A 27,933-nucleotide genomic window follows, 5' to 3' on the forward strand; every position below is an offset into this window, starting at 1 on the left:
TTCCTGTTTCAAGGCAGGTTTGGTTTGCTTTATTTAGCACCAGCAGCAGGACCGTGAGTTGACAAATGGCCCAGTGGACACCAGACACATTGAACTGCGTCTGATACGGCATCCAAGTTTGTGACACGCCTCGGTGTTTATCAGTGCATGGAAATGCTCCTCTAAACAATGCATTTTGCTTTTATGCACGAATATAGCAAGTCTTCAGTCTAACTTTTTAAACTTCACTTTTCCAGGAAAATTCCTACATCACTGAGGGATTCAACTTGTATTTCACATGTATTTCAGACGCCTGCATCCGCTTTCTCTCTGTGCGTGTTAATTATCCATGCGAAGTACGAAGAGAAAATAAAATACAACATAATCAACCTTCATGACCAATTCCATTCATCTAGAGCTGCTTTCTGGTCAGTGCAATTTCAAATGAAAGCAGGTTCCTGGACATGCAGTTTAACAGATCTGATCCCCGATGCTATAATGTGTGCTGTCATAGTCATTATGAAAATGTCAGCATCTATTCATTCACTTACTGGCCATATCTCTGCTGCATGGAGTTTTTTTTTTTTTTTTTTTTTTAGCAGAGCACTGGCTGTGCAGTGCCACTTAATGACTCATGGTTCATGCATAGGCATGCGCCACAAGACAAAACCAAAGAGGATTAGACATTATGCTCAACACTTTCCCTCTCCTTTAACTAATGTGACAGCTCAGACAGATAAGGACTTAAATGTTGACGTCCTCTCTGGAGGCGCTTTTTTGGAGTGGCCCAGCCAAGCAGTTATATGGGGGTATTCAATTACTCCGACGGCACATGTCTTTATAAATAACTGCGGCATTAAAAGAGAACTATATTCGGGCGTAAAGTTAATGACAAGGATGTCATTTCCTCTAGTGCGCGCCGCTGCTTTTCATTTGAAATGAAATCGCGTTTTAATATTAATATTCTTGCCACGTCTCCTACCTTAGTCTACCCTGCTTTGGGGGCTATTACAGAGGGCTACTTGTGTCTTAAACATGTGACTAAGTGAGAGAGAGAGAGAGCGCGCGCGAGAGAGAGGCACAGGGGGAGAGCCGAGGCGCCCATGCCTGTTATCTGCTGAGCGTCTACCTACAGTTTCTAAGGGATCTGGACGCTCCGCTCCTGCGCTCCTCCACACGGCGATGCGGAGTAGGCGGGTCAAGTAGGAAGAACGACGCCGGGGCGGAATTCACAACGGGATATTTAGCTGTCTTCGTGGGGCGGCTGTCCGTGTCCCGGTACCCGCATTCCGTCGCATCCGTCCGACGCTGGGACCCCGACGGGTTTATGGCTGAATCCATTGCGCTCCGAGGCGTCTTTTTTAATCTTCTAATCGTCAGCTCCTTTGCGCTCCTCGAGGCTCTCTCCTCCTCCTCCTCCCCCTCCTCTCTCCCCTCCTCTCCGTCTCTCCTCTTGACTACATCTCCTGCTGGATGATTTCATTTTGTAAAGTCATTATCCCGAGAAAGGTCAAAGCCTTTGCTTCCAGGAACGTTGCATTACTCCAGGATAAGCCGACTGTCACCCCTAGGCGCACACCGTCTGCTCCCTCAAAGTTTCTCACTGGTGTAGAACCGTGCGTCGGATTTGTCCGGAGCAGCCTTCCTCGCCACAATCACTTTTTTTTCTTCCTTTTTACCTTTTCTCGGATCCCTGTGTGTAGGAGTGATTTTTTGGAGTGCTTCTTCCCCTCTGCGGAGTTGCTACTGAACCCAGACAAACTGTGAAATGAGTTTTTCGACCATTTCGTCAATTGAGAGCCACCGAGATTCAGCGAGAGAATGGGAGATACCGAGTTAAACTTTATCTGCTGTTCCACACCGCGGTGAGTTTGTTTTTCCTTGATTCTGTGGGAATGTGAAGCACGTTTTGTTACCCCCTCTACCATCCTACCTGTGGATATTCTTTTCAGGAAGATAATGGCATGCACGCGTTTGACCTGAGCAACACTTTAAAATCTGCTGTAGATCTGTGAAATCATCTCTGTCGCTCGACCACGGTGCAGGCAGAACTCCCACAGACACCCCCCCACAACCACCTCCACCACACAAACACACACATCTGCACGAACATGACTGCACTCTCACACCTGCACATGCACACAAGCGCGCCATACTGACGCCTGCAGGGAGGCATACACAAGATTGCTCTTCATGGCTTGTCAGTATGTACATGAGCACAATGAAATTCACTTCCTCCCTTTCTCGCTGACTAACCCCCCCTCCTCTCTCTCTCCCTCTCTGTCTGCCACCCCTTTATCTGCCTCCTCAACAAACATCTCTAATCTATATTCCTTAGGGTGTATTGGCATTCTCGCCTGTAGAGGATCAGATCTCTAACACTGATGTATGCACAGAGCCAGGTTTGCCAAGCACCAGCGAGGTGGAAAGCCCGGCTCAATCTCAGCTTGGGAAAAAAAAAAAAAAAAAAAAAGAAAGAAAAAAGTCCCACTGATTTCATAATTACACATTTCACCCTCAAGCGTCACCCTGAAAGAACGCACATGAGTCAGGGCAGCCTTATGGGATTGTCAGCGGAGGCTGTGATAATGAGCCAAATGCCCCCAAAGAAAACAAATAACAGTTTTAATGCAATCATACTAACCCGAGGGCAGGTTTGGCTTAGGTGATATTAGCATTTTAAGTTTAACTTCCTATTAAACCAGTGTCTTAAACCAGGAAAAAACAAACATCTCCAGTAGCAGAAAGGTTTTGTAGCTGAGCCTCATAGCGGGAAAAAGAATAAAAATAAGTGAATCACCGCTATAATTCTCATTGTCACTGTTAGGCAGAAGTGCCAAAGCCTCAGACTGTTTATAGGGCCACAACAGGGCCTCTGTTCAGCAGTGTCCTCATCTATCCTGGGAGACTGGTGAACCCGACCGTGTCCAGGCCTGAAAGGCACACTGTCTCCTCCTATGAAAAGAGAGATTTCTCTCTTGTGTTGGTCACCTGGGGTGCAAAAAAAAAGAACAGAAAGAAAAAAAAAGAAAGAAGTCAACAGCTCAACACATGATTTTACACGTTTCTCTCCGTTACGTTGTCAATCCGGGCTATATGTTTACATGTGTCTAATTTCCTGTGTACCTGTCTCAGTTTGCTCGTTCGTCAGGCTGTCGATGACAAACACCAGCTGCGCGTGATGGACGTGTACTTGAGAAGAGGCGAATTGAGCTCGAAAGAAAAAAAAAAACACTTTTGCCGAGCCAACTGCGACTGCTTCTAGAGCAATGCCAACAGGAGGAATTACACGCCTGAGAGGCCTCCTTGTTCTTACAGTTCAGTGTTGGGAGGCTGATAGGGCCGGATGCGGCATCGTTCGTAGGTGTGATGGCTGCTGAGAGAAGGGGGAGGAGGGAGGAAACGAAAAGGAACTCTGCCATATTCCTCCCACATCCACTGTAAGCACAGCAAAGAATGAAAAGGCTACGTGGAATAAGTACATTTAGCGCAATGCAAAACAGCTCCCCTCTTGCTTATTTTTGGGTGGATGGGTGGAACAAGTGTTCAACTTAATGAGTAAGGGCCCCGTTTGATCGTAATTGCTTGGAAGTGGCAGTTGGAGGAAGGAGGTGAAAATGAAGGCTGCATTAGGAAGATAAGGGGAAGGAAAAGGGGAGGAAGAAACAAAGGAATGCCAGGGATGAAGAGATGAAAAGCACCGCCGGTGCAGGTTTAGGTGGCATTTCAGGGTCAAGTTTGGTCGAGATCCGCTCACTATCCACCCACGGCCCTATTATTTTATGATAACAAGCACACCGGCGAGCTCTACTCCAATATGAGATGATTGTGAAGAACATCTGTGTGGAGAGAGAGGAGGGAGGGAGGGATGAAGCAAAAGAAGAGAAGATTGTAAAAAAGAAAAAAAAAAAGTCCCATTGAGGGATTTGAGGCTGACTTGGGCGTTAAAATAGAATCTCTCAGATTAAGACCGACTGGGGCATTAAGCCAAAATCTCTCTCTGAGGCAACTGGTAATTGAATGTTGAGCCTGAGTATATTCTGCAGAAGCACACGACGGACAGACACCAGGCTGCTCTTACAGCTAATTTGCAGTCAGTCGCAAAAAGAAAAGAAAAACAAAGGCAAAATCAAGTGCAGACTCAGACTGTATCCAAGGCCAAAACCATGGAAAATGACCAACTATGTAAATGCACTTTTAAGTATCTGTCCCTGATACTAATACCCCCATTATCATCATGACTCATGACAAGTCGCAGTTATAGTTGCCTACAAAATCAACTTGTCAGGTTGCATCTTTATGAATTGCAGAAAGTGAAAGAGTGAGCCAGCAAACGAATGAGAGAGGAATCCGTCCCTTTAATTTAAGACCAACCTTTGTCCCTGTTTGCGCAAGGCCACCAGCCGAAAAGGTCTATTTGTGTTTTACTGTGATTTATAGGAGCTTCCCTTCCCTGTATGTTCCCAGCCGCTCGGTGATATGCAGCCATATAAAAGTGTGCGAGTGAGAAGTTTACAGCCTCGGCGGCAATCATTAAGGTGACCCCCACCACCCCCACCCCCACCCCCACCCCCACCCCTCCTGTTTGCTTTCAACTTCAGCTTTTATGTACAACAGCTTAGAAATAATTTAGAGTGCGCTCGCGGACTCAAACTTGCACGCGCTCACACGTGGAGACCACTGGCGGGATAATTGATTAAGTCCAATTAATCTCAGAAGGCTGCCACCGCCACCAAGGATAAACACGCACTTTCTGCCTCTCCCGATATAATTAAATTGATAGTCAACATACAAAAATCAAGGTTTGCTTCAGATTGATTTGGAAGATGCCTGAAGAGGTGAGAGGCAACTTTCTCAGCATAATGATGTGGAATTTTGATGTCAACGTGAGCCTGTGCGAGCCGACCGGGCCCGTTGCAATCCGTATTTTATAATGAATTGTCACAGTATTAAATGAAATCTTTTTTTGTTATCAGTTTATTGCCTACCCAAGCCAAATTTCCAGCCCTGCTTTTGTGAGAGGAAGGGATTTGCTGGACCGGTCTGTTTCCGCCTTGGCCTGGGAGATGTCTGCGCTCGGGTTCCTCTGCCTTAATAAGCCGCTGTCTCATTTTCTAAACAGTCATTGAAAGATTTAATTGGAATTTTCTACAAAGACACATATTCTCGCTGCTTAAACAAAGCGGCACACTGGGCCACTGTAAAGTCCCGCGGTGCGTTTGTGGCAACGACACTGGCCGGTCCGTTATGTGACTTTGCTGTCGATCAGCTGCCTTCATCTCATATGGAGAACAAACGTCTTTCTTGCTTTGTGCTGATGGTTAGAGTTTCTAACAGCAGCGACTGCACTGAGCAAATGGATCTTAACTCAATCCCTCCCTCATGCTCGACTCTGATCTTGTGTTTTGGGGGACTGGGGTATCTGGGCCCCCAGAGAGGACATTAAACATACTTAGTTCCAGATCTTATTAAACAATCTAACATTTTTAAAAGCCATTAAGTATTGATCTAATAACACAGTATGTATCCAAGTCATTCAACGTCACTCATCGGTGTTACTTCTGTTTAGAACTGTAGAACTTTCTAGCTGGGATTGATATAAAATAGTGTTTTCACTCAGCTGTGCCCCTCCCAAATCCCGTCCAAATTGTCTTTCAGCAGTGATGAGTCACCCATTTTCCGCCAAGGCCTTCAGTGAACTCTAACCTTATTCAAAACACCTCTTAATACGATCGTTCTGACGCCACTGCTATAGAAACCATCAACAACGTAGATGAATTCCATTACTAAAGCAAGAAACAATTCAAACTCACTCCAGCTACAGCTGTTAATTAGCTCCAGACACATTAAATCCAGCAGAAGCATCAATGTCAACGCAAGAAAATGGCAAAAATATTCATATAAGACATAAATATAATGAATTTTACTGACCAGAACTCAAAAAAACAAACAAACAAACAAACAGATATCTGAGGCACTCATGAGACAATTAAAAGCCTTTATTTAAACATCACTAAAGATCATGCCAACATGTCTCAGTGAAGATGGCCTTCTTCAGGGCAATTTACAAAATGTCTGACAGTATCTTACAGAGCTGGAGGGGGTCACATGACCAGGAAGAGCAGGTAACCTCACACACAGGTGCAATCAACAACACAAATTCACTGACATTGAAAACACTGAAACAGAACAGACACAGGAGTATATGGGAATATGAATCTGGGCTACACAGCAAATTCTATAAGCACTATCATTTGTCTTTAAATATTAAACGCCCAATTATCAGCGAGGTTTCCCATATAAACAACCCATTACAAAATAAATCACTACAAATGGTTATACTGTCCAAAAATAAATAAATAAATAAATAAGAATCTGCTTACAAGAAAGGAGAAAGGTCCAGTTCTGAATTCAAACCAGGATATTTAGGAGCTTTTAAAGTATATATTCTAGGATCTTCAATATATCACTTTCTCTCACTGTTGCTTTAACATGTTCTATACCAAGTATTTTTAAGGGGTTGCAGTCACTAGGACTCACATTCTTGTACGTACTGTAAAGCCATAGGGTATTGAGAGTTGCTGATTAGGCTTAGGTTTAGGGTTAGCATATTTATGTTCCGCCAATCGCTCCTTAAGTTTGCTCTTAGTGCATCAAATATAGAAACATCACAAGGGCATTCAAGTCAATATACGACATATGTGGTGTTGTTAAAAAAAAAAAAAAAAAAAAAGAGCTCATATTTCCAGCCTCAAAAGTGGCGGACACACCTGTTCCCCAGCTAGCTCAGGCTAGCTAGCTCTGGGATTGGGTGGCGTCTCCTCACAATATTTAGCTCTTCCTTCACAGTCCGCCTTGAAAATGTCTTTCTAAGACAAAAAAAGAAGAAGAAGAATTCAAAAAAGTTTCTGACAGTTTGTTCTGTGAGTTATATCTGGGGTCTTGTTGATTCAACCCCTAAGGAAAGTTGCCACTGGTATCATATAGCGTCCAGTATATTTTATTTATGAGTAAAGTTTTGGCACAGAAAGCACTATTCAGGACGCATAGCCCGTGTACACACACAATATTAGACGTTTTTCTTTATGTTTTGCTGCAAGGAAGAAGTGGTATAGTCCAATAGATTCTGTTTTTTTTTTTTTATTTACCTTAACTGGGTGGCGGAGGCAGCATATAACTTTTGGGAAGCCGGGAGTTTATTCTGCTACGTTACATTAGTATTGAGACGCCTGCAGTCAGGTTCTCTCATGTTAGCATTCATTTGTTAGCTCGCTAACTCAGACTATTGTCTATTGTCTATTTATATATAGCGCTTTTCTAACGATTGGTACTATTGGTGCACATCTACCCATTCTCTCACACAAACACACACATTCCAGGGATCGAACCTCTTACCTCTCTACCTACTGAGCCACAGTCACCACTATTGTCTCCCACAAGCACCAAATCACCATCACAGTCATGTTCTGCCCCTTCAAGTCAGAATAAATCACCTCTATTAGCTGCATTTAATGCAAGACACCCACCAATACTGCATATACACCCATGATTATTATAATAGCTAATTAAAGAATGCTTAATTTTACACTTACATATCCTAAATTAGAAGGGAAAAAAAGTACATTTAAATGTGCACAATTGGATCAAAATGGTGTATTCGGGAGCAGATTATGAGGAAGCGGAGCCAGTGTTGAGATAAAAATGCCGTTCATGTTCACACTAATTACTCATTGCTTCCCAGAAGCAGATGTGGGTCTGTGAGGTCACGGGTTCACGTCCCCATATGTTCATGTCCAAGGAACCTTAGCATGCACCTCAACCCTACAAACTGCAACGCCACAGACCACTGCCCTGAGTTTATACAACTGTGACTGAACAAATGGGTGAGGTAAACGGAGAAAAAAAAAGAAACTTTCCTATGAAGGATCAATAAAGGCAATTAGATTAAATAAAAGATTTAAAAACGATTCCATATGCAGTGAAAGACATAGCAGCAGAATGTGCTGCTAAATAATAAATGCTGTATATCCTATGTAAGAACTAATAAGAGACAAAGAATATTGCAGCCAGGTGAAAATCACACTTTACAATCTAGGAACAACATGCCATTGTTGTGGCTGTAGTTTAATGGTGGATCAATCACAAACAAAAACTTTCCTTCAGCCACCAGAGAGTCAAGAGTCACCTCAACAACAACGTGCGCAGAGAAACACCCTTCACGCTCGTCCGACCTTCCCCTCAGCAGCCCAGCGTTACTGCGCCATAATGTGCCATTACTCCGTGCCTTCATGTCGAACGCTCATGAGTGCATGTTTGTAGATCTGTAAACGTTGTGTGTTCATCGCCAGGGCTTTTTCATAGTGACATTTTTTTTTTTTTTTTGTCTTTGATGTCTTCCTCCCAGGACACCATGGGAGCTCATCCTTTGTATTTGTTTGTAAGACAGCCGGATGAGTGCAACTGGCAGTCATATTATAATTTCACAAAGGCTGTGTTTTACCCCCGGCGCTGGTATGAGAGGTATTGTTGACAGTTGTAGGAGGGAAGATAAGTGGGTTAATTAGGGCCAAAAACCTCATTAGTCAGCACGGAGGGGAAGATGTAAAGTTTATCAGTTCCTGTTTCTCTACTTTGAAGATGGGTTTAGGGTTGGCCTGGAGACAAGTTACAAAGTGGATCCTGTTGAAGAAATACTAATGAAATGTTTTAATCCTCCCTCCCCCCAGCCCCAGCCCCATCCCTGTGCCTCCCCTGCATCTCTTTTTTTCTCCCATCGCTTTCCTTCAATTGTGTGGGAGATATAACAGCCATAAAATGACTCGTTTCACTTTGCATATTTGCGTGCCAAGAATGTCTGTGAATGCGGCGAGCGTTCCGGTCGTAGATGTGGACACACTTAGACGGACGTCCACTAACACACAAAGCGCGGGTAGGTGACCGTTGCAGCTCTGGCACTAATAAGTGAGCAGATGTTTAGGGGCCGAACGCTCCGTTTTGTCTCGGCCTCTGATGAAAACGTCTGCTAGAGATTCTCAAGAAAGATTAGGACGGGGAGTTCCCACACCTCATCAGGCTTACTGTATCTTCCAAAAGACGGGGTGAGAGTCGAGATCCGACACGGCAGTCTGTGGCCAGGCGCAGATCTCTGGAGGGGGACGTGTGATTCTGCCTGTTTGACAAAGTTAATGGAAGTGCTGCAGTGCAGCCTGAGCGGTGCGCTTCAAACTTTTGTGGAGACGGATGAAACCATTCATCATAAACGTAGCAGATTGGTGGGAAAGGCCCAGAAATGAGCTATTTCGGATGTTCTCTTTAGTAAAAATCAATTGAGACATTAACTCAGCGTGGCAACACTGGCAATTTTGCTAATTTAGCTCTCGACGCCCGCGAATCAATCAGATGCTTTCATAACGAGCACTGAATAACGTCACATATATCAGTAGTCATCACTTCTGTGAAAAATGTTTCATTTGTTGAGTGACAGATTTGCAAACATTTATGTTTTTTCATTCCTTCCTGCTGATTTGCATGAATTTTTTAACCGCAAACACACACAAAAAAAATATATATATATTTTGTAAAAGCTTCATTTGCGATCAGTCAGAAGAAAAATGGGAAAACAAAGAGAGCTGTCATTTTCACACAGATGTTCCAAATAGCCGGGGGCCACGGCAGAGACACAGTGCGCACGTCACACCTTAATGTAACCACCACCTGTAGCGCTTGTGATGAGAAACTGAAAAATTACTTAGACTCTCCGTTTCATCATGTCAGACTTTTTTCTTTTTCTTCTTCTTCTTCTTTTTTTTTTTTTTTTTACGCTGCGCTTTCAAGGGAAACATTTTATTTATTTATTTGGAGAGATATGAGTAAGTTCTGGTTGTTTTTGTGTTTTGCTCGCTTGGCCGTCTTCCAGCGTAGGTGGCTCTATTTTCAATCTGAAGTTGCATTTTGAGAACTACCATGTTTCCGTGCGTAGTGTTGTGCATCCGGTCTGTCCCGTTTTGCAGTTTGTCTGAGTCTATAAAGCAACTCAACTATAGAGTAACACCACACAGAAAATGTCCATTTTTTGATGAAGGACAGAGCACTAGTGATAACTAGGGTTATAGTTAGATTGCACTGGATTGAAGGTGAATGATTGAAATGATTAAATGAATCTCGCAAATAGCTTGCAATACAATCAGATAAAAATATTTGCTTTTACGATATGCTTCCCAGATCTGCAATGCATTTTGAGGAGTTAGTGGAGGAGGAAGTCAAACTTTGATGTTGCAAAGTGAGGGTGTGGAGTCTGGGGGTGGTGTAAGGGTGTAACACAGCAGACAAAATGGATTTTTGTAAATTTTAATCATCTCATTTACCCATCATGAAATCTCAGACAATATTCTCCAACCTGATCCGGCCTGTAGCTGCCACATGCAAATCAATAAAGCTTATTTTGAAATGTTTTTATTCCCATTGCCTCAAATACAGTCATTTGGGCTCAGAGCGACACACCGGGTCTTATTTGGCATTTTCGCGTTGACTCCAGTATTAGCCCACCCATGGCAATATTCAACACCAACCGGCGCCGGATAACACGTCGGTACAAAGTGTCTCCACTTTAACACAACAGCAGCGTTTTTAGAAGGAGATGGTGAAGCAAAGTCACAGCAATCACACCCGGCAGACTGGGCTCGGCGTCCTTTGTGGGACCATTATTTTTCCACTGAGTTTTGTTTCACTGTTTGGGAGGAAAGGGAGTTTTGGGTCAGTATAAACTTTAAAGAACAATCTTTCTCCTTTCCATTGCCTGAAAAGGAGCGACGGTGAGAAGGAAACGTGTCCCTCTAACGTGGCTGCAGGTGGGTTGAGGCTAGAATCGCAACCCCAGCGCGTCACACTGCGACGCCAAAAGGGCACCTTGTGTGTATCTTTGTGCCAACAGCTTTGACAAAACTGCAGCATTTGATGGCCTGAAAATGAGACTGGCCCACCCTCCGTGACACTGAAGGTCACCTTACATCACGTATAATCAATAATGAAACATACTGGGCATCACATAAAAAGGAGCAGCAGAGCTTAGATCAGTACAGCTTTAACATTGGTAGTGTAGTTAAATGGAAGGAGATCGTTTATAAAGCTTTAAAAGCTATTTTAAATTCTTTGACAGAGTCCAGTGTAGAGGAGGCAAGAGTGAATTTCCGAAGTTTAAGTACAAAGTAGGAGAAAACCTTGGCAACAGTTGAGGGGGAGGAGGGGGAGGAGGGAGAGAAGTGGGACAGAGTGTGAGTCCGGATGAGGATTGTTGGAAGGAGGTTTTGTGGAATAATACAATTACTTGAATGTATTTACCCAACTGAAATCATTTCTTATTCTAATCTAATATTTTATATGGACATTAAATAAAATGATAAGATATAAGCTTATAGATGTTGGCCCTTAAATTAGAATAGAATTAAATTAGAAAGAAAGACAGACTTCCTATACCCCACTGCTAACTTTCTTCAATTAGAAGAAGAAGAGTTTTTGCCCGCGAGCATAAAAATTCAGCCGTAAATTACCAATAACAATACAAATGGTCTCAAGACCAAGACAAAACCTGGCCTGAGGCGCCCCAGAGTGAGCACGGATGCGATGGTGGATAAGAAAAACTAACTTAACATGAAGAAACCTTGAGAACAACCATATTCTCTTATATGAAGGGACCCATGTGACTAAGGTCAGATGGGAAGAGGCAGAAAAGAAAGAGAAGAGAGGAGGAACGAAATAAACACACATCTAGTTAAAGCATGTAGAATGTGAGTTTACATGCACTAGATGCAGCTAATGCATATTACATAAGAGCCGAACATAAACAAGAGCATATGGGGGCATATGCAACCGTGAGTTAGCTGCCCATCATGAGTGAATATCAGAGGTGTCATAGGCAGGTTGGAGAGTTATACATTCAGGTAGGAGTGGATAGCTGCAGGCAGTGAGGACTGGACAGGTTGATGAGGTCAACAGATGTAGTATGGAGCATGCACAAGAAGGGGCAGGAGGAGAGGGGAAGGAAAGGGAGATGGAGAGACAGACGGAGAGAGAGAAAGAGAGCTATTAACATGCTGTGAATTAGTAGCACACAATGCGTGAGTAGTAACAGGGAACAAATTAGATAAGAGAGTAGACAGCAGGTGCTCAGTGCATCATCCTCCAGCAGCCAAGGCCTTATAATGGCATAACTAAGGGATGGTTAAAAACAAGGTTTAGTTTCTATGTTAACAAACTTTATTGACCACACTTAACTCATTTAATTTTCAACATCACTACCCACGTGGATTCCAGCTTCATTAACCTTTACAAACACACGGTTTCACAACTGCAGACAAGCGGACAACCATGTTTCTATCACTGACTGTATATAAATATGGACTTTCTTGCATTGGCCCAACTGATGCTATTTTCCCCGAGATACAGGCGGCGCCATCTTGCAACTTAGGAGCAGAATGTGCGCAGTACGGTCTGAGAGTGGAGCTACAAGGAGCCGTGATGTCCATGACCCTCCCACACTTCCTCCAGACTCACTTGCATTTAATCTAATAGTGCGTTCTACCTCCACCAGTTAAAAGGAAACGTTAGATTACACACTGTACACACACACACACACACACATATATATATATATAACTTTATGGACTGGTGGTCACCATTATGTCTCATCCTGTCTCTAAAGGATCAAACAACTAACTAAAATGATACTCATCCAAACAACTGACACTTGCACCAATATTATATCTACTACCTAAAAAGAAAAGAGATAAAAGGGGTTAGGGTTAGGGTTAAGGTTAGGTACCTACTAACATGGAGGGGGTGGAGCTTATGACTTATACTGCAGCCAGTCACCAGGAGGAGCTCTACTTGCTTTGGCTTTACTTACTAACAGAAAACTGTTGAGGGGATTTATTCCAGTCCAAGAGAAACAATTAAATCAAATGTTTACACAGTTAATAATTTCCTGTAGAACGGATGAACCCCATCCCTCCATCGATTCAGTTTGTTCTGACCGAGGTCGTTGCATGACACATTTTTTAGTCATACTGGACTATTGTCCTCGTAATTAGTGGACTACTTGCAGACATGCACTCACATGGAGAGAAACGGAGTAAAAACATAAATTTTACAAAGCTAGAACCTGATCAACAAGGTCTTCAAAAGCTATTCAGACCCTAGCGAGTACAGTCGTACCTGGTTGCAGATGGTGCTTATAGAGGATGGGATAATGACATTAATAAACTGAGTAGAGTAAGAGAAAATAAAACAGCAGTAGTGCACAAAAACTCTTCGCTGTGCCGTTGATCTGTCGGCTTTTTAGGTCAAGTAACGACAAGTCATCGAGCCAAGCTTGTGATGGGAGTCATAACGGGCGATAAGTATGTTTTTGCAGCTCGAGTATTTTTTGTTCAGCGGCGCTTACTGAATATAGCCTGTCATTATGATGGGCAGTGGGCGTAAAAATGGTGTGGAGTTTGATCCACGGTTGGCTGTACTTCACTCGAATGGCCATTTGTTTAACGCCCTCCCCTCTCTACTGAACTGGCAGGACAGGAAGAAAAAAAAAATAAAAAAAGACTTCCAATACGGATATTTCTTCCCTTTCTGCCAAAGTAAACGGGACCTTGTCGCGGATGTCATTTAAAAGACAAATTGCAATGTGGGCTTTCTCGCTACTCAAAGGAACATTATGTTTCTGGCGCAAATGTGATTGATATATTTTTATGTAAGTATGAAAAACAGTGCGTCTTGTGACAAGGCTGAAGTGATTGTGCGCGGGGCCACATGCGCGATGACTGTCAATTCCACCAGAGAGCCCGTTCTAAACCTTGAGTGCCCCGTAACAGATGTTTCGAAGCGGGAGGAATTTTTCTTTTTTTAATTCATCCTAAAATTATGATTACCTTGGTGCTCAGAGAATATGCCTGGCAGTGTTTTCATAATCTGCGAGGAGATTGATCGCTAAAATAAATAGGAATAATGGATCTGCTCTCCGCATTTGCTTTCACGGTGACGTGTTGTCGCCTTGCGCCGATATTATCCTTGGCGTTTGCCTATTCGGAGAATTCAAATCTTCATTATGTTCGTGCGGTGGGAAAAGCTATTACTCCATCATTTGCACTCTCCTCACAATTCCACTGAGAGGACCGCACGGGGACAAACAGAGCTTTCGCTTTATGCAGAGGTGCCAAACGGCCTCGGGCTATTGCTGGCCCACGCTGCGTAAAATCATATTTTGAGTTGATCTGCTGGAGACCCCGCGCTTGCCTCCTGCTTTAAATGAAAATCCCGTCCTGCTGGATCATGCAGCATATGATTTGTTGTTATTATTTGAGGGCTACCTGCCTCACAGAGGAGCATTTCCAAACTTTGATGAAAATCAGCGTTTGCATCCAGTTGAGACACAATGCCCTTGTAAGAAAAAAAAAAAAAAAAAAAAAAGACGCACATCCCATCCGATACCATCCACGCAGCCGAGAACGTCGGCTTAGTCGACGGCTTTGTTCGCGTGATAATGTGATTATGAGGTCTGCGCAGACCTGACAGAACTGTCCCCAAACATTTACTGTTTTCTGTCATAGCGAGTGCATAAAAGGATGTGACTCAAACTGGGTTTTAGAGGGATTTGAGAACGCAGAGGAGGAAGAGAGTGGGCCGCCGGAGGAAAGAGAGACAAAAGAATAAGAGAAAGGAATGAGATGGGAAGAAGAAAGGGAGAAAGTGGGGAGGAGAGGAGAGGAGAGGAGAGGAGAGGAGAGGAGAAGAGAGGAGAGGAGAGGAGAGGAGAGGAGAGGAGAGGAGAGGAGAGGAGGCCAGCGTTCTCCTGCATCAGCATTTTGGACAGCTGCCTGTTGGATGATAGGATTAAAGAGTGTTTTAATATGACCTCTGTGATCTGTTTCGATATTAACATGCCACGCACTCCCCTTCTGGCCGAGGTCACCCCATGCACAGCGCGCACCCTGTAAAGCAAGCCACCGCTTCACCTATAAGATTGAGTCAAAGTGGAGGTTGTGGTGTGGTTTCGGATTCAGCCAACAGATCCGCACTTGCTTGGTTTGATTTGGGGCCAGTTTTATTACATCAGGGACACGCTGTCTTACATTATCAGGCACCAAGTTATTCTCAAAACCCGGCGCTATAAGATAGTAACCCATAACGCTGCTGCTGTCAGATTCGGAGAAAAATGCACACAAAGCGTGGCTGCGCTCGCTGTGTGGCGCGCCGCCGCTGAAGGAGTGGGGCTGGAGGAAGAAAAGTGGAACGCTCGAGCTCAAACAGAGAGCATGGCAGAAGATAACAGAAGTGGCGGGAAGACAGAGGCCTCTCTGTCTCAGCGCGGATAAACTATTCAGCCCCCACTGGAGCGAGAGCAGCGTTTGCTAAAGGACTCGCTCACAGTTTAACTGCATCAACAACAAAAGGAGTTAAAAGAGAATTGGGGAGGATGCACTCCATTTTGATGCTGGATGATGTTGTCCCCGTCCCATTTCTAGGGGCGCTGAGCAGGCGTTGTACCACATTTGTGCCTAAATCTTACTTCATGTTATACACGGGATCAACCCCAATATAGATAGCAGACGTAAGAGTGCCGACCTGACTCGGACTGAATCAGTAATATCCGGCCGTTTGATCAAGTCTCAGCTCGTTGTTCCCAGGAAGATTTTTTTTTTAAATGATTTTAGAACTCAGCTGGGCAAAGTTCAGCTCACTCTAATAAAGCTCCGTCTCCATCAGCCTGTCTCCACTGAGACTTCAAAGTCCTGTTTTTACCCCCCTCCCCTCCTCTCCTCTCCTCCACGCCATCCACCTTTTTACCTTCTAATCCAAAGCTTATCTCTTTGTTTCTGTGCCTTTTTAGTTAAAAAGCAGCTGCACAAATTAGCAGGACAGCTTTTGACGGCGTGCCAGTGTGTGTGTGTGTGTGTGTGTGTGTGTGTGTGTGTGTGTGTGTGTGTGTGTGTGTGTGTGCGTTTCGGTGGATTTCAGGAGTTGCACGATCCCCGACTCTAATCGACTCATCTGATGTTCAGTGCGTGCACTTTTGTGCTCATTAACGCTCGAGAATCTGCGCGCAGGCTGGGAAGAATACTTGCGTCTGTGTGTCGTCTGTCCTTTGTAGCCGTTAATAAGGTCTGCTCCCAGTTAGAGGATTTTCAAGAATTGACTCAACTCATCTGAAATGTGATTTGACTCGAATCCTCCGAAGTCTCGATTTCACACGAGGCTTGAAAGCGGAGCAGCAGAAGTCGATCTGGAGACTCTTGCATCTTGACAACTTACTGTAAGAATCCCTTGGACGGCTTTGAAATAAAAAGTAATAACAAAGAAAAAGTTTAACTGAAAGTCAAGATCCAAGCTGCTCTGGTTTTTCGTAAAGGCTTGGAATCTGACACGGCCTTAGAGATTTGAGATGCGATTCAAGATCGTCTCTGTTGAACTTGCCCCTCGGACTAAAATGCAACCTGCAGTTTAAAATGCTTGTCTTCTCAAAGACTGGATGTCACACGGTTGAAAGATGTGATAAAGTAAAAACGCGTGTGTGGAGGCATTGAAATCTGCTGTCTTTTATTTAATAGCACATTAATATACATTCATTTACATATATATATTACGTGGAGTCCGACAGGCTGACTCTGGGGAGCTGTGACAGCGATGTCAGGCTGAAATCAATTTCCAAATGGCCAGCTCCTCTCATTAAAAGTACCAAATTACACCTTCTTAACTTTCACTAGTTACCTCACGCCTGTCTCTTTCTGTGGATGAACATATCACGGTATTCGATCTTAAACCTGTTCCTTTCCTCCTCTTCCCACCTCCAGCTGTTGAGCGTTCTTCTTCCCATGCTGTCAGCTGTGTTGTTGTCTGAGTGCGGTGATTTTTCAAACCCACACACCCACACCCGGTCATATGGCTGAGTTAACTTGACAGACTGTCATCAGAATACTGTAATGGGACTCAAACCCTGCACCCTGCACACAACACTCCAATACACACACACGCAAGGACAAAAATCAAAAAAAAAAAACAGAGAAGTGCTCCACTGCGGGGAAGATGATTGACAGGGTTCCAAATTGTGACGGAGGCTAATGCGAGCTCCGGACAACACCGTGAACAGCAGGTGTTCGGTTAAAATCACAGTCACCAAGCCTTTTTTTTATTTTAGCAACAACAGCTTGCCTGTACGCCTCGGTGTGTTCTTCCATTATTGATTTGCCTGCGAGTGCAACTCTTAACAGATCTGCTGCAGTGTTAGAGTGAAGTGTTAAATTGTGATGAGTATAAATTCACAATTAGAGTGAAAAACCTTCATATCTGAATGTCTTTGTGAGTCACAAATGCAGACTGCAACAGAAATCCAGTCTGAAAAACTTTTTTTCCCCCTCCTTTTTGGCCCATATTTAGTTCTTGTCTCAACTCTCCAGGAGCAATGGATGTGACGAATCATGAAAAAACTGAAATACTGTGTTTGCTGTTTTGTTTTGAGGTTTTTTTTTTTTTTTCATTCAAAGTGGATCTGTCTCTCCAAAGGAAGATGGATTTGTGGCTCATTACTGTGCCTTTTACTTAAATGTGCTTGTGATTTATTTTCTTTGATCAATGGTGAAAAAGCCCATGCGAGCCACGGAGAAATTTTATTTTCGAGTAAAATTGTGACTGATGAATCTTTTTTTCTATTATTGCCCTTTCATTTGTGTTTGCAGCGTCCGTAAATCGATGAATCGTCCGTAAAATATCTAAAGTTGTAAAAAAACATCCCACTACGATTGAACATTTTCTTCCAAATGTAGATTTTTACTGAGATTTTGGAGTTTAAGATGGTTTAAGGCGAATATTATTGACTCTGATTGGAGTCATCTGTATTGGATCTGATATCCCAGGTGTGCAGGGAAGCCTCCCAGCATGCAACAGTTCATCAGTCTTGTCAATACGTCGTTCTTGCAGATTACTGGTGGGATTTACCTACGGTGTCAGTGCATAATGAGCGACATTCTCCCTAAAACTCTTACAGTCGTGTGGCCTTGGTCAAACCAGCAGTAAGGCTGTTGTTCAAGGATCGATACAGTAAACCCCAATTTCCTTCCAGTTCAGGAACTGGTAAAGTAGTGGACTTGGTTACAAGCAAAAAAGACACGGAGTCGATATTAATGTGATTTTTTTTTTTCTTTTTTCATTTAGTGACACATAATCTCCAAGTCCCCTTGCTTTTGTTCGATAAAGAGACCTTGAGAAAAGCAGAGTGCCCTTACAGGCTGAAATGACTCCACATTTCCACCGACTTTAACATATAGCTGCTTCACTTTGCATTAGTTTTACCACGCAGATATTTTGTTGTGTGAGTTGTCACAATGGAAGGTTTTTGCTTGTCTGTGTCTGTGCGTGCGTCTCCAGTCTCCCGTTGTGGACGTGACAGTTTCTCCTTGCAAACCTTCACCGTACGCTTTTATTTTTCTGCAGGTGTTCGGGGGCCGTTGAGGTGATGCAGGTCCCCCGGTCATCCCAGTGGAGGAGCCAGCTGATGACAGGTGTCTCTGTCTGCTGAACGCAGCCCCATCCCCTCCCCTCCCTCATCCCTCCCCCTCCCGCTGCACACCACTACCACCTCCTCCTCCCCTCCCTCCATCTCTGATGGCTCTATGGGGCGTCGTCAGCCTCAGCCTTCACTGCTGGGTGTGTCTGCGGTCCGGTGCAGCGGCAACGGCGGCAGTGGTCAGCCTGCCCAATGACAAACCCGGGGGACCCCTGGACTGGCTCCTGTCGGATAAGGGGCCCTTCCACCACTCCCCGGAGTACATCGACTTCGTGGAGAAGAACCGGCAAGGCTTCTCCACCAGATACAAGATATACAGGTGAGTTGCAACTGCAGGACGGAGAGGCACTGTAGCACTGTCTTTATAAATCACTGCTCAACATCTATTTCATGCATGGCTCATCTCCTGGCATGTCTCATTAAATAGCCTCCACAGTTGTCCTATGACTGATCAAATGTAGCTAAAATTAATTATATATAGATATATGCAGCCTGTGATCCAATCTAATTTTACACTGATCAGCCCCTACATTATGGCCGGAGATGTATTATGTGACAATTCAATGTTCTTCTGGGGAACTGTGAATGTTACTAAGACATGTAGCATCCGCCTAGACCAGACCAAGCACCCCCCACCTCATAGCCCGTGACACTCTTCGGTGGCAGCAGCCATCCCCAGCAGGATGCACAAAAACGGTTTCAGGAAAAACTCAAAAAAGCACAAAGAACAGCACAAGGTGGTGACCTGGCCTCCAAATTCACTAGATCCCGAACTGATCAAGGGATGATCCACAAAGGCCTCTCCCCTCAACCCATAGAGTCCACGTCCATTCTCTGATGAGTCACAGTTGTTTTTGAGGCACGAGGGAAACCTGCATAATATTAGGAAGGGGGTCATAATGTTATGCCTGATCGATGTATGTGGCTCTTTACAAAATAGCAGGCAGGTGGGATATTAAGAAGAATTACATAATCCACTTTCAGAGTAGATGGTGAATGGTAATCATAGTCACAAGACACAAACACCAATCTCCTGGCTGAAGGTCCAGCATTTGACTTGCACTTAAAAAAAAAGTTAAATCGACTCATTATTTCCTTTGTCGATTATTACACCTACAACATGCCCGATACCATATTCCGCTAACTTCCCTGGTATTACTTCTGACGTATAATCTATATGTTTGGTTTTGTGAAGGATTTTTTTAATTTTTTTTATTTTAGGAACTGTTCTCAAGATGCTGCATCTGATACGTAAACAGACACCTCCCGCACGTTTGCATTAACGCTGCAGATTTCCTGCAGGTAACACAAACGAGTTATCCGCTTAGTCAGTGCACGTGCAGGGGAGAATATAGATTTAGTGACGTTTTGCTCTTAATTAAGGGAAAATGTGAATTTCAGCAACCTCAGGGCCACTTTAATGTCCTCACCTGACCCGCGTTAAAGCACCGCAGTGGAAATTATATTGGGCCTAATGAAATGTACCGCATTTAAATTGAACGGGTGAATGAGATGATGGAGATGGAGAAGGAAAGGAGTGAACTTTCATCTGCAAGTTTGCATCTGTAGGTGCAATGCGAATAGATCAAAGTTTAGGTTATCCCAAGGGCATTTTATTTTACTTAAAGTTATCTGTATTGTTCACGGCAGCATTTAAATAGAGTTCTTATTACCAGTACGTTTGCATTTCCCTGCTTTCACTCGTACTTTAACATCAGAATGATCTAAGGGAGAAAACGCATCTGAAAGTAGTGCACACAGTGGACAATATGCTTTATGAAAGCCCCATATTCACGGCTATTCAGTAGGCAGGCTGCGTTACTTGGCCTGCGTTGTCATGCAGACAATGTTCCTCACAGCCAGGGTTCACAAAATATCTGGCACGCCTCGACTATGAAGTATTACATGCACGCGTGTGGCTATTGGCTGGCCGTATATCACATCCTGCTGCCTTCCAAACCCCCGGGGAGTCACCTGATTGCTTGGTCAAATGAAATATGTTGATTAGCACCGTAAAAAATATGATGATTTGTCTCGACAGCAACGCGGTCTGAGGTATCGGCATGCGACCAAATTAGTGGAGATTGTGTCATGAATCATATCCGTCGTCGTTAAGGAGGATGTTGTCCGGGGCTTCTGGAAATAGACAGACAGGGTTCCTGACGTCTATGGATCCGTGCACGGATGCTTTATGGCTTCTGTGATCGGTTGCCTTGCTAGAGGTCTTTAATATTTCCCTCTCTGGCAAAAGGCAGTGGTCCGTTGGAGCCGAGCTGCATGGGCGGCAAGATTAATAGTCTTATCATGTGGCCAAGTGATTAGTGAGCTCTTAGTACTTATTACTCTGCATTATCACAGAATCCCCTGAGAGGCTTCTGTCAGCTGCAAGGTTGTGTTTGAGGCCCTCTAGATTACCACAATGCGGCATTGATTAATAGTGATGATATTAAAAGGAAAAACTAACCTAAAAAGTAAATAGCCCGTAAATCTTTCCAAATTGAATTCACTTGGATTCAGTCCCATTCGATTTCACAAAGCGAGGCAGACCGGAGGGATACAGCTGTGGGATCTTTCTTGTTTTGCCAAATAATAGCGTTTGTTCAGTGCTGGTGTTGGTTCGGGGTGAAACGTGGTGTTGATTTTGTTGGAGGGGCACCTCACACCTGGAGACGGCTCATGAAAATTTCAGCAGGATGGTTTTATTAAAGGCAGAGGGTCCGCTGCAGGATTCTCTCGAGGGGGCTAAACATCATTGCTGTGATCCTGCTGTGTAACAGAGGTCCTTAAATTCTCAAATCAAGCTCTTTCTGTGCTACGAAAAGAGGCAGCGTTGCTCCGTGACAGTACCTTTCACGCTTATAAAAGGCAAAGTATGTTTACTTGCCACTCCTGCAACACCAAAAACACACAGCTGAACTGTGAGCACGTCCCCAAAGATTCTCGTTTGTCTTTTTTGCAGTTTCATTTGAATGAAAGAATCCTAAAAAACATGCTTTTGTCAGTACTAGTGGAATACTGTACTTCTTAAAGGAGTGTAAAATATATACAACTGTTACCTGTAAAGTTGGAATAATTATTTTTTTTTGTGCATTAAATGATTGTAACACTGAATTATTCTTGATAAATAAAGTTTGCATCTTCCCTAACCATTTACCAAGGTGAATGGTTGTGATATTTGAGGCCGCAGACACATTTAAAAACAATGCTCATGCACAAAAAGTCTTGCCAAATCGTAAGACAGTCACCATGGAAGACTTTGAACGTTTAGCTCAGATATAGCATTGTGAGTTTTTCTTTTCTTTTCTCTTCATCTCAGAGTCGCTCAGATTTCTCTTGCGACTTGCTATTGTTGTCCTGCTGCTCTGTTGAGTCGAAACCCTGGTCAAACATCCGTCTACCTATCTATCCATCTATCTACCTATCATGTGCCACATTCGCTCATATTTTAGCGCTTTTGCTAGAAGTAACTATTCCAGGTTCATCTAATGTGAGCCTTCCTCCACCTCTTTGCACGTAACATGTTGTGGTTGTGTCCAGTATCCAGGTGCATTTACTCGACCAGAATAATTATCACTTTCAGCGAATTAGCTTCCACTTCAGTGATTATTAGCTTTCAGCACAGCTGCACGTAATAATTAGATTTTAGATAACACTGACAAATGATTCGTTAGCAAACACAACTTCGCGCACGTGTGTTTGTTAGACTTCTTGCGAGAGTCCTTTTCATTCCGCAGCGCTGTACGTGGACTTTAAAAACAAACACCGAAATGGCGTAACCGACCAACAGAAATGCACACGGCGCAGCGCCGACAGACAGAACAGCATGGAGTCAAATCTGTGCTGTTCCTTCACGCTGTTAAGAGCTGCTGTGGCTGCGGGTAGCGGGCTTCTGCCAACGAGAGCCTTTCTGCACCTCGGGGTCCTGTACCTGCGCCCAGAGGGCAGTGAAGTGACGAACGGGTCTGTGTGTGTTGTCCTTGTGTTTGCAATTGACTTACAAAATGGGTTTTACACAGAAGACAGAACTATGATGTGCTTGTGAAACACTGATGCACTGCATTTGTGTGATAAAACACTTGCAAGTTTTACAGGAATGCATAAATGATACCGTATTGTGCGGCTCTTGTGTGATGATGAAAATATTAAAAGGTGCAGGTGAAATACAATGGAAAGAGTGAAACATCATAATAAAATGGTTTAAAGCTAGCAGTGATGTGTTTCTAGTGGCAGTTTTCCCACCATAACAATACATGGTTATGTACATTTTCAGCATTAAAGATTTTATTTCTATATTGCCATATTTCAGTACTGGTATTTGATCATAGAAATATCTGTGTGGAACATTAATTTGAGAAGACACTGAAAAAAAAAAAAAAAAAACAGGCTTATGGACACTAACTACGACCAGACAATCAATCCTGTTAGTGCAGCAGCTGTCAACACTGATGGTAAAATTATCAACGGTAAGTAATTGCTTTGTACTTTAAATGAAGGACACTCAATTAAAATGACGGCAAAATCCACCCCGGAGGGTTTTTAAATGACTAAATCACAGCACGGATAATGCCAGAGTGTCACCGAGCGCCACGCTGTATGTCGACCAAAAACTATAGGACCCTAATAATTATCTGCAATTATTTTATGCAACAAACCGAGGCGTGATCGGTGCTCCCGCCCTTGAGTTTAACTTACTCACTCATAGCTTTACTGTCTGATAAAGCACCCGAAGAACCGCGAGCAGCAGCAGCAGCAGCAGCAGCAGATCTCCTAAACCACAGGGGAGTCTGCAGGTGCTCTGAAGAGGGTTGAGGTGAGTGTTTTAGAGCAGACTCCCTCAGTGCTGCTTCTCAACATTCTCACTCACGCTCTCCGTCTTCTCTTCCAACCCTAAAAAATTCTGTCAGGGGTTTTGGCAACTCCAAGTTTCTTAACTTCGTAAATAGGCTAACGAGAGTGCAACGATAAATCAGTTTCTAAATTTTAAGACCCCATTTTTTCTTAACCATTATTTGAAATATCTGAACAAGTCATAAGAGACAGAACTTTTGACATCCTACTCTGAATGAGACACATTAATTGCACAGTGTTTTACTTCCATTCTCACTTTTATTCAATGTGACGCTGCAGGCAACTGAAGTGCACCCTTAAGTTTGGCTACCTCACGATTTGATTCAATAAAGATCATGAATGTGTAAAAAGAGGTGATGATTCCATTGTAAATGGAAGGAAGACTTTGGTTCCCGTTTATATCACCAGATTTTTATCCACATCGGCTGCGTGGCAGACTGTATTCATCTATCAGGCCACCACTTAGGTCCAGAACGAAATATCTCAACAGCTATACGATGTATTGTGATTCATCTTATCCAGATATTACTTGTTACTTGGTCTATTGTAGGCGGACTCAGTTGTTTTCAATACGAGTCTAGTAATATGACATTAGGATTTCATTCCAACAAATAAAGAGGGAAAAAAAAACAAATACCTTTCGATGTCCAAACTGATCAGAGCCATTTTGTTTTAAACAACTCTGCATCACTCAGATGACGTAGACTGATCAGGAGAAGAGAAGTAAATAACATTGACCATCTTGTGACAATTCAATGTTTTTCTTTTGGACCTGGAATTGATTCATGTGGATGTTTCTTAGATATGTACCACCCACCTTGACCAGATCAGGCACCCACACCCAATAGTAATGACACTCCTTAATGGCAGCAGCCGTCCCTAGCAGGATACCACAAACTTGGCCTCAAACTTCATTCACTCCCTGGGCGGTGTAGAATGGCTGCCTGCTGCTCAAAAGATGTGTTAGAAACAGAGAATGAATTCCCTTGCATGCATCAACACCCTAACCTAATTGTTCTGTAATTGTGATGATTCCGTAACAAAGACAGATCTCGGACAATAGTAATTGGTTGATATACATCAGTTAGTCATAACATTATGACCACTGACAGATGAAGTAAATGACATTGACCATCTTTATTCATGTGGATGCTACTTGGACATTTACCATTTACCTAGACCAGACCCGGCGCCCACATCCCATAGCAAATACACTCCTTGATGGCAGCAGCCAAAAACAGTTTAGAAATAACTAAAAATAAATAAATAAATACAAATATGAAGAACAGCACAAGGTGTTGACCTAGCCTTCAAATTCACTAGATCCCAAGTTGGGTCCTATGGTTTGATTTAGGGGCCACTGACAATATCTTGTTGCCAGACACCACAAGACACCCTCAGAAGGCACAGGTCCATTCCCTGATGAGTCACAACTGTTGGCACAAGGGAGACCTACACAATATTAGGAAGATGGTCATAATGTTACGCTGTTACTCTCCTGTCCATCACCACATAAAGCCCCACTGACTTAGTTTGATTGACCCAGCAGATTTCTGCTGGAGCATAATCAGTTCCCCACAGAGTGATGCCAGAACATTGGTCTGTCATGGCTGTTTCTCGAGAGGCCCCATGACTTAGGTATTTGTGGCTTTCACTGAATCAACCAATGGTTCCGTTATTGTTACAGTTCAGGTTACAGTTTGAGTCCAGGAAATGGTTTATCCACATAAAATACATTACATGCCCATCTGCCTCAGCTATAGTTTGGGTTTATAGATAATTAGCATATTTCAATATATTCAAGCTCATATCAGCATTGTTGTTGTGAGTATGTCAATATTCAGATGCAACCACTCAACTCAAAGCACTGCTCCCCAGAAGACTAGTACATCCTCACAGATCCCTGCATGGCTGTACATTCTTAATCTTGTTGACTTAATGCCATGTCACAATTCAAAGAGCACTTTGAATTTACATTTCTGCTACACTTTTGTTAGAATTAATGATAGCATGATAGGTGCAGCTTTAGATGTACAAACCTTAAACAGCTTCCCTGGCTTTCAATGAGCCACATTATGGTGCAAGAATGGGGAGCACCTGCTAACATCATTGTCTCAGCAGTTTCTGTGCTGAATACTGCAAAATGTTTCCCATAATGCACGGAGCTTGCATCAATAAGTGTCAGTGACACTAGCGCAGTAAATTTAGCCTGAGCTTGTGTTTGCTGTAAATGATAATTTTTGACAGTCCGTTTTAGGCTGAAAGGCACATCACTTGCTACAGAATACAGGGCAGAGGTGATTGAAAGTGACAACATTATTTTCCGGTCTGGTCTTCCTTGTGTGTAGTTCAGGTCTCTGGTAAATTCTAATAAATGCTCAATGACAGGAGAAGATGAATTACCGGAATCAGTGCTTGGACTTACACCGTTTGAGCTAGCTCAGCAGTGATGGAGTAATGAATTCACACCACGTTGTACCTCTACTCAATTCCCTACTTTGCTTACTGATTGAATTTGAAAGAATTTTTAACAAGTCTTCTGAAATGAAAGAGCGTTCGTGTTTTTGTTTGTGTGGATGTGTGTGAGGGTTTGTTTTGGGGATTCACTAGCGAGCGCCCCCGTTGCTTCCACTGCAAACACAAAGTGAGCCTTCCGTCTTAGCCACCTGTTCCCTGCAAACATTGCCAAGGGAGAGCTGGCCATATTCACCAGGGTGAAGGTAGCAGTGTTGACATGCGTTTGGCCCCAATCTGAACATATTGCATTTGGATAATGCATGCGATTATATTTTATGGGATAAGATTTCATTATAAATATCATTCAATTGCAGGAAAGCCACTATGCTAATTAAATGTTATCAAACTGCTTAATAACTAGGCTGTATGCCAGCGGAGAAATGTGGGCATAAGGAATACCAGAAGCTCAGTAGCTGAAGATCTATTTCCTCTGCTACCCGTAATAGTTAATTGATCTAAAAATACTCCAGTCTGAAAAACAATAAAACCCCCAAATTAAAAATTCTGAACTGAAATATTTATATATGGGCAAAATGTAAATGCATGGCAGAAACATCGCTATTGTAGCTTTGGTATTGCTCCTTTTTACATTATTAGATTATTTCTGAGTTCATGAGGAGCAGTTTGCTGGTTGGGGTGTAGCTCGTTTTCTGACCTTTCTGTCCACTGCTTTCCAGTTTATGAGTTGGATACCTTATGAAACGTCTGGGGAGTTAAATGTACACAAATTGGTGGACTGTAGTTTCCCTTTTTAAGTTTTCTTCTTTAGTAATTCAATTGACTCTTTGCAAAAGCCCACCCACCCACTCACCCCCCAGTTAATGTTGCTAGCCCGACAAGCTTTCTGGCGCCAATGGAGTCTCAACACAGTGTCATGGCGGGTTGAAGTATACAGATGCGTGTCAGCTATTCTTTTTGGAGCAATATATGCACAATATTACAGAATGCAGTGGAGAGATATATCTCAATTTTTAAAATACACAGTGAAGCGGAAAATGCAGTTATCAAGATGAAAGCATACTGGTCACTGGCGGCAAAATCTGAGAAACCCCGTGATACCTACCTCAAATAAAATGAGCAGAGCCTCGGGAGTAGGCCGTCCATTCACAAAATGTTACATGAAAGATTAAAACAAAATAAGTTTAAATTGTCTGTTGGGATGCCATGTTGCACTTTGATGTAAACTGATGAAACATGATGTTAGAGTGAGTTCCCAACATTGAGACCCAATGCAACAGCTAAAGCTAGCTAGCAGGTGTGAAATCACTAGGTAGCTAGCTAACTTTAGGTTAAGTAACGTTAGTTAGGCACTAATATTACTAATATTCACCAAAAGTGACCATAACTTCGATATACAGTTTTGTACATATAAGCGTCTTGCTAGCTTGATGTTAACTAGCTAGAACATCACTATGTCTTTAGCCCATTCTATCCTTACCTTGGAGCAGATGTTTGTATGCTTGTATATTTTCTTGAGATTTAGCTGGAGTGGGGCCTTACACACTGTTTAATCCACTTAAAGCACCACTCCTGTTGTGTTTTCGGCTTCGGGAAGAACACAACTCACCCAGCCAAACTCTTGGGGGAACCTAGTGTCCGACTTATATAAGCCATAGACACACTGCTTCGCAATTTTATTTCTCGGAGGTCAGCAGCTTCACGGACCCTGTTTACATAACGTAGTAACGGTTGCTAGGATGTACGATTGGACAATGAATGTTTGGGGGTGGGGTATTGCGAAAGGTCAATAGGTAAGTGGTTTAACATTTAACAAAAGTGGGCTGTTAGAAATTGGTTGAAAATACAGTAATCTCTGGGAAAGCTGTGACACACCAACCAAAAGGTTGGGCAGAATAAGGCCACTGATAAGCACATGTGACCAGGGTTTACTGTATTTCCCCACACCTTTACCAATAGCTTGACCCCAGTTGGTGGCAAAACAGCTAGTTCAACATGCTCAATACATGGTGGAAGAAGTTGAACAAGTTGATATCACTCTGATTTGCTGAGATAAGTGGACTAGTCCATGAGAAGAGGGCCCT

The 27,933-nt window shown here is 43.2% G+C and overlaps 1 protein-coding gene across 1 annotated transcript in view; it reads left to right on the plus strand.

The window, feature by feature from the left end:
* The first annotated feature begins 986 nt into the window (after positions 1-986).
* The window catches only part of LOC125009848 (BMP/retinoic acid-inducible neural-specific protein 3-like), a 53,717-nt gene continuing 26,770 nt past the window's right edge, over positions 987-27,933 (plus strand). Inside the window, exons 1-2 of the mRNA XM_047588068.1 lie at positions 987-1,844; positions 18,454-18,845. Of these exons, the coding sequence (XP_047444024.1) occupies positions 18,625-18,845 (221 nt within the window). The 5' untranslated portion in view covers positions 987-1,844; positions 18,454-18,624. The remainder of the gene's footprint in view (positions 1,845-18,453; positions 18,846-27,933) is intronic.

Source organism: Mugil cephalus, chromosome 6 (genome assembly GCF_022458985.1).
Source record: "Mugil cephalus isolate CIBA_MC_2020 chromosome 6, CIBA_Mcephalus_1.1, whole genome shotgun sequence".
NCBI classification, from domain to species: Eukaryota; Metazoa; Chordata; class Actinopteri; order Mugiliformes; family Mugilidae; genus Mugil; species Mugil cephalus.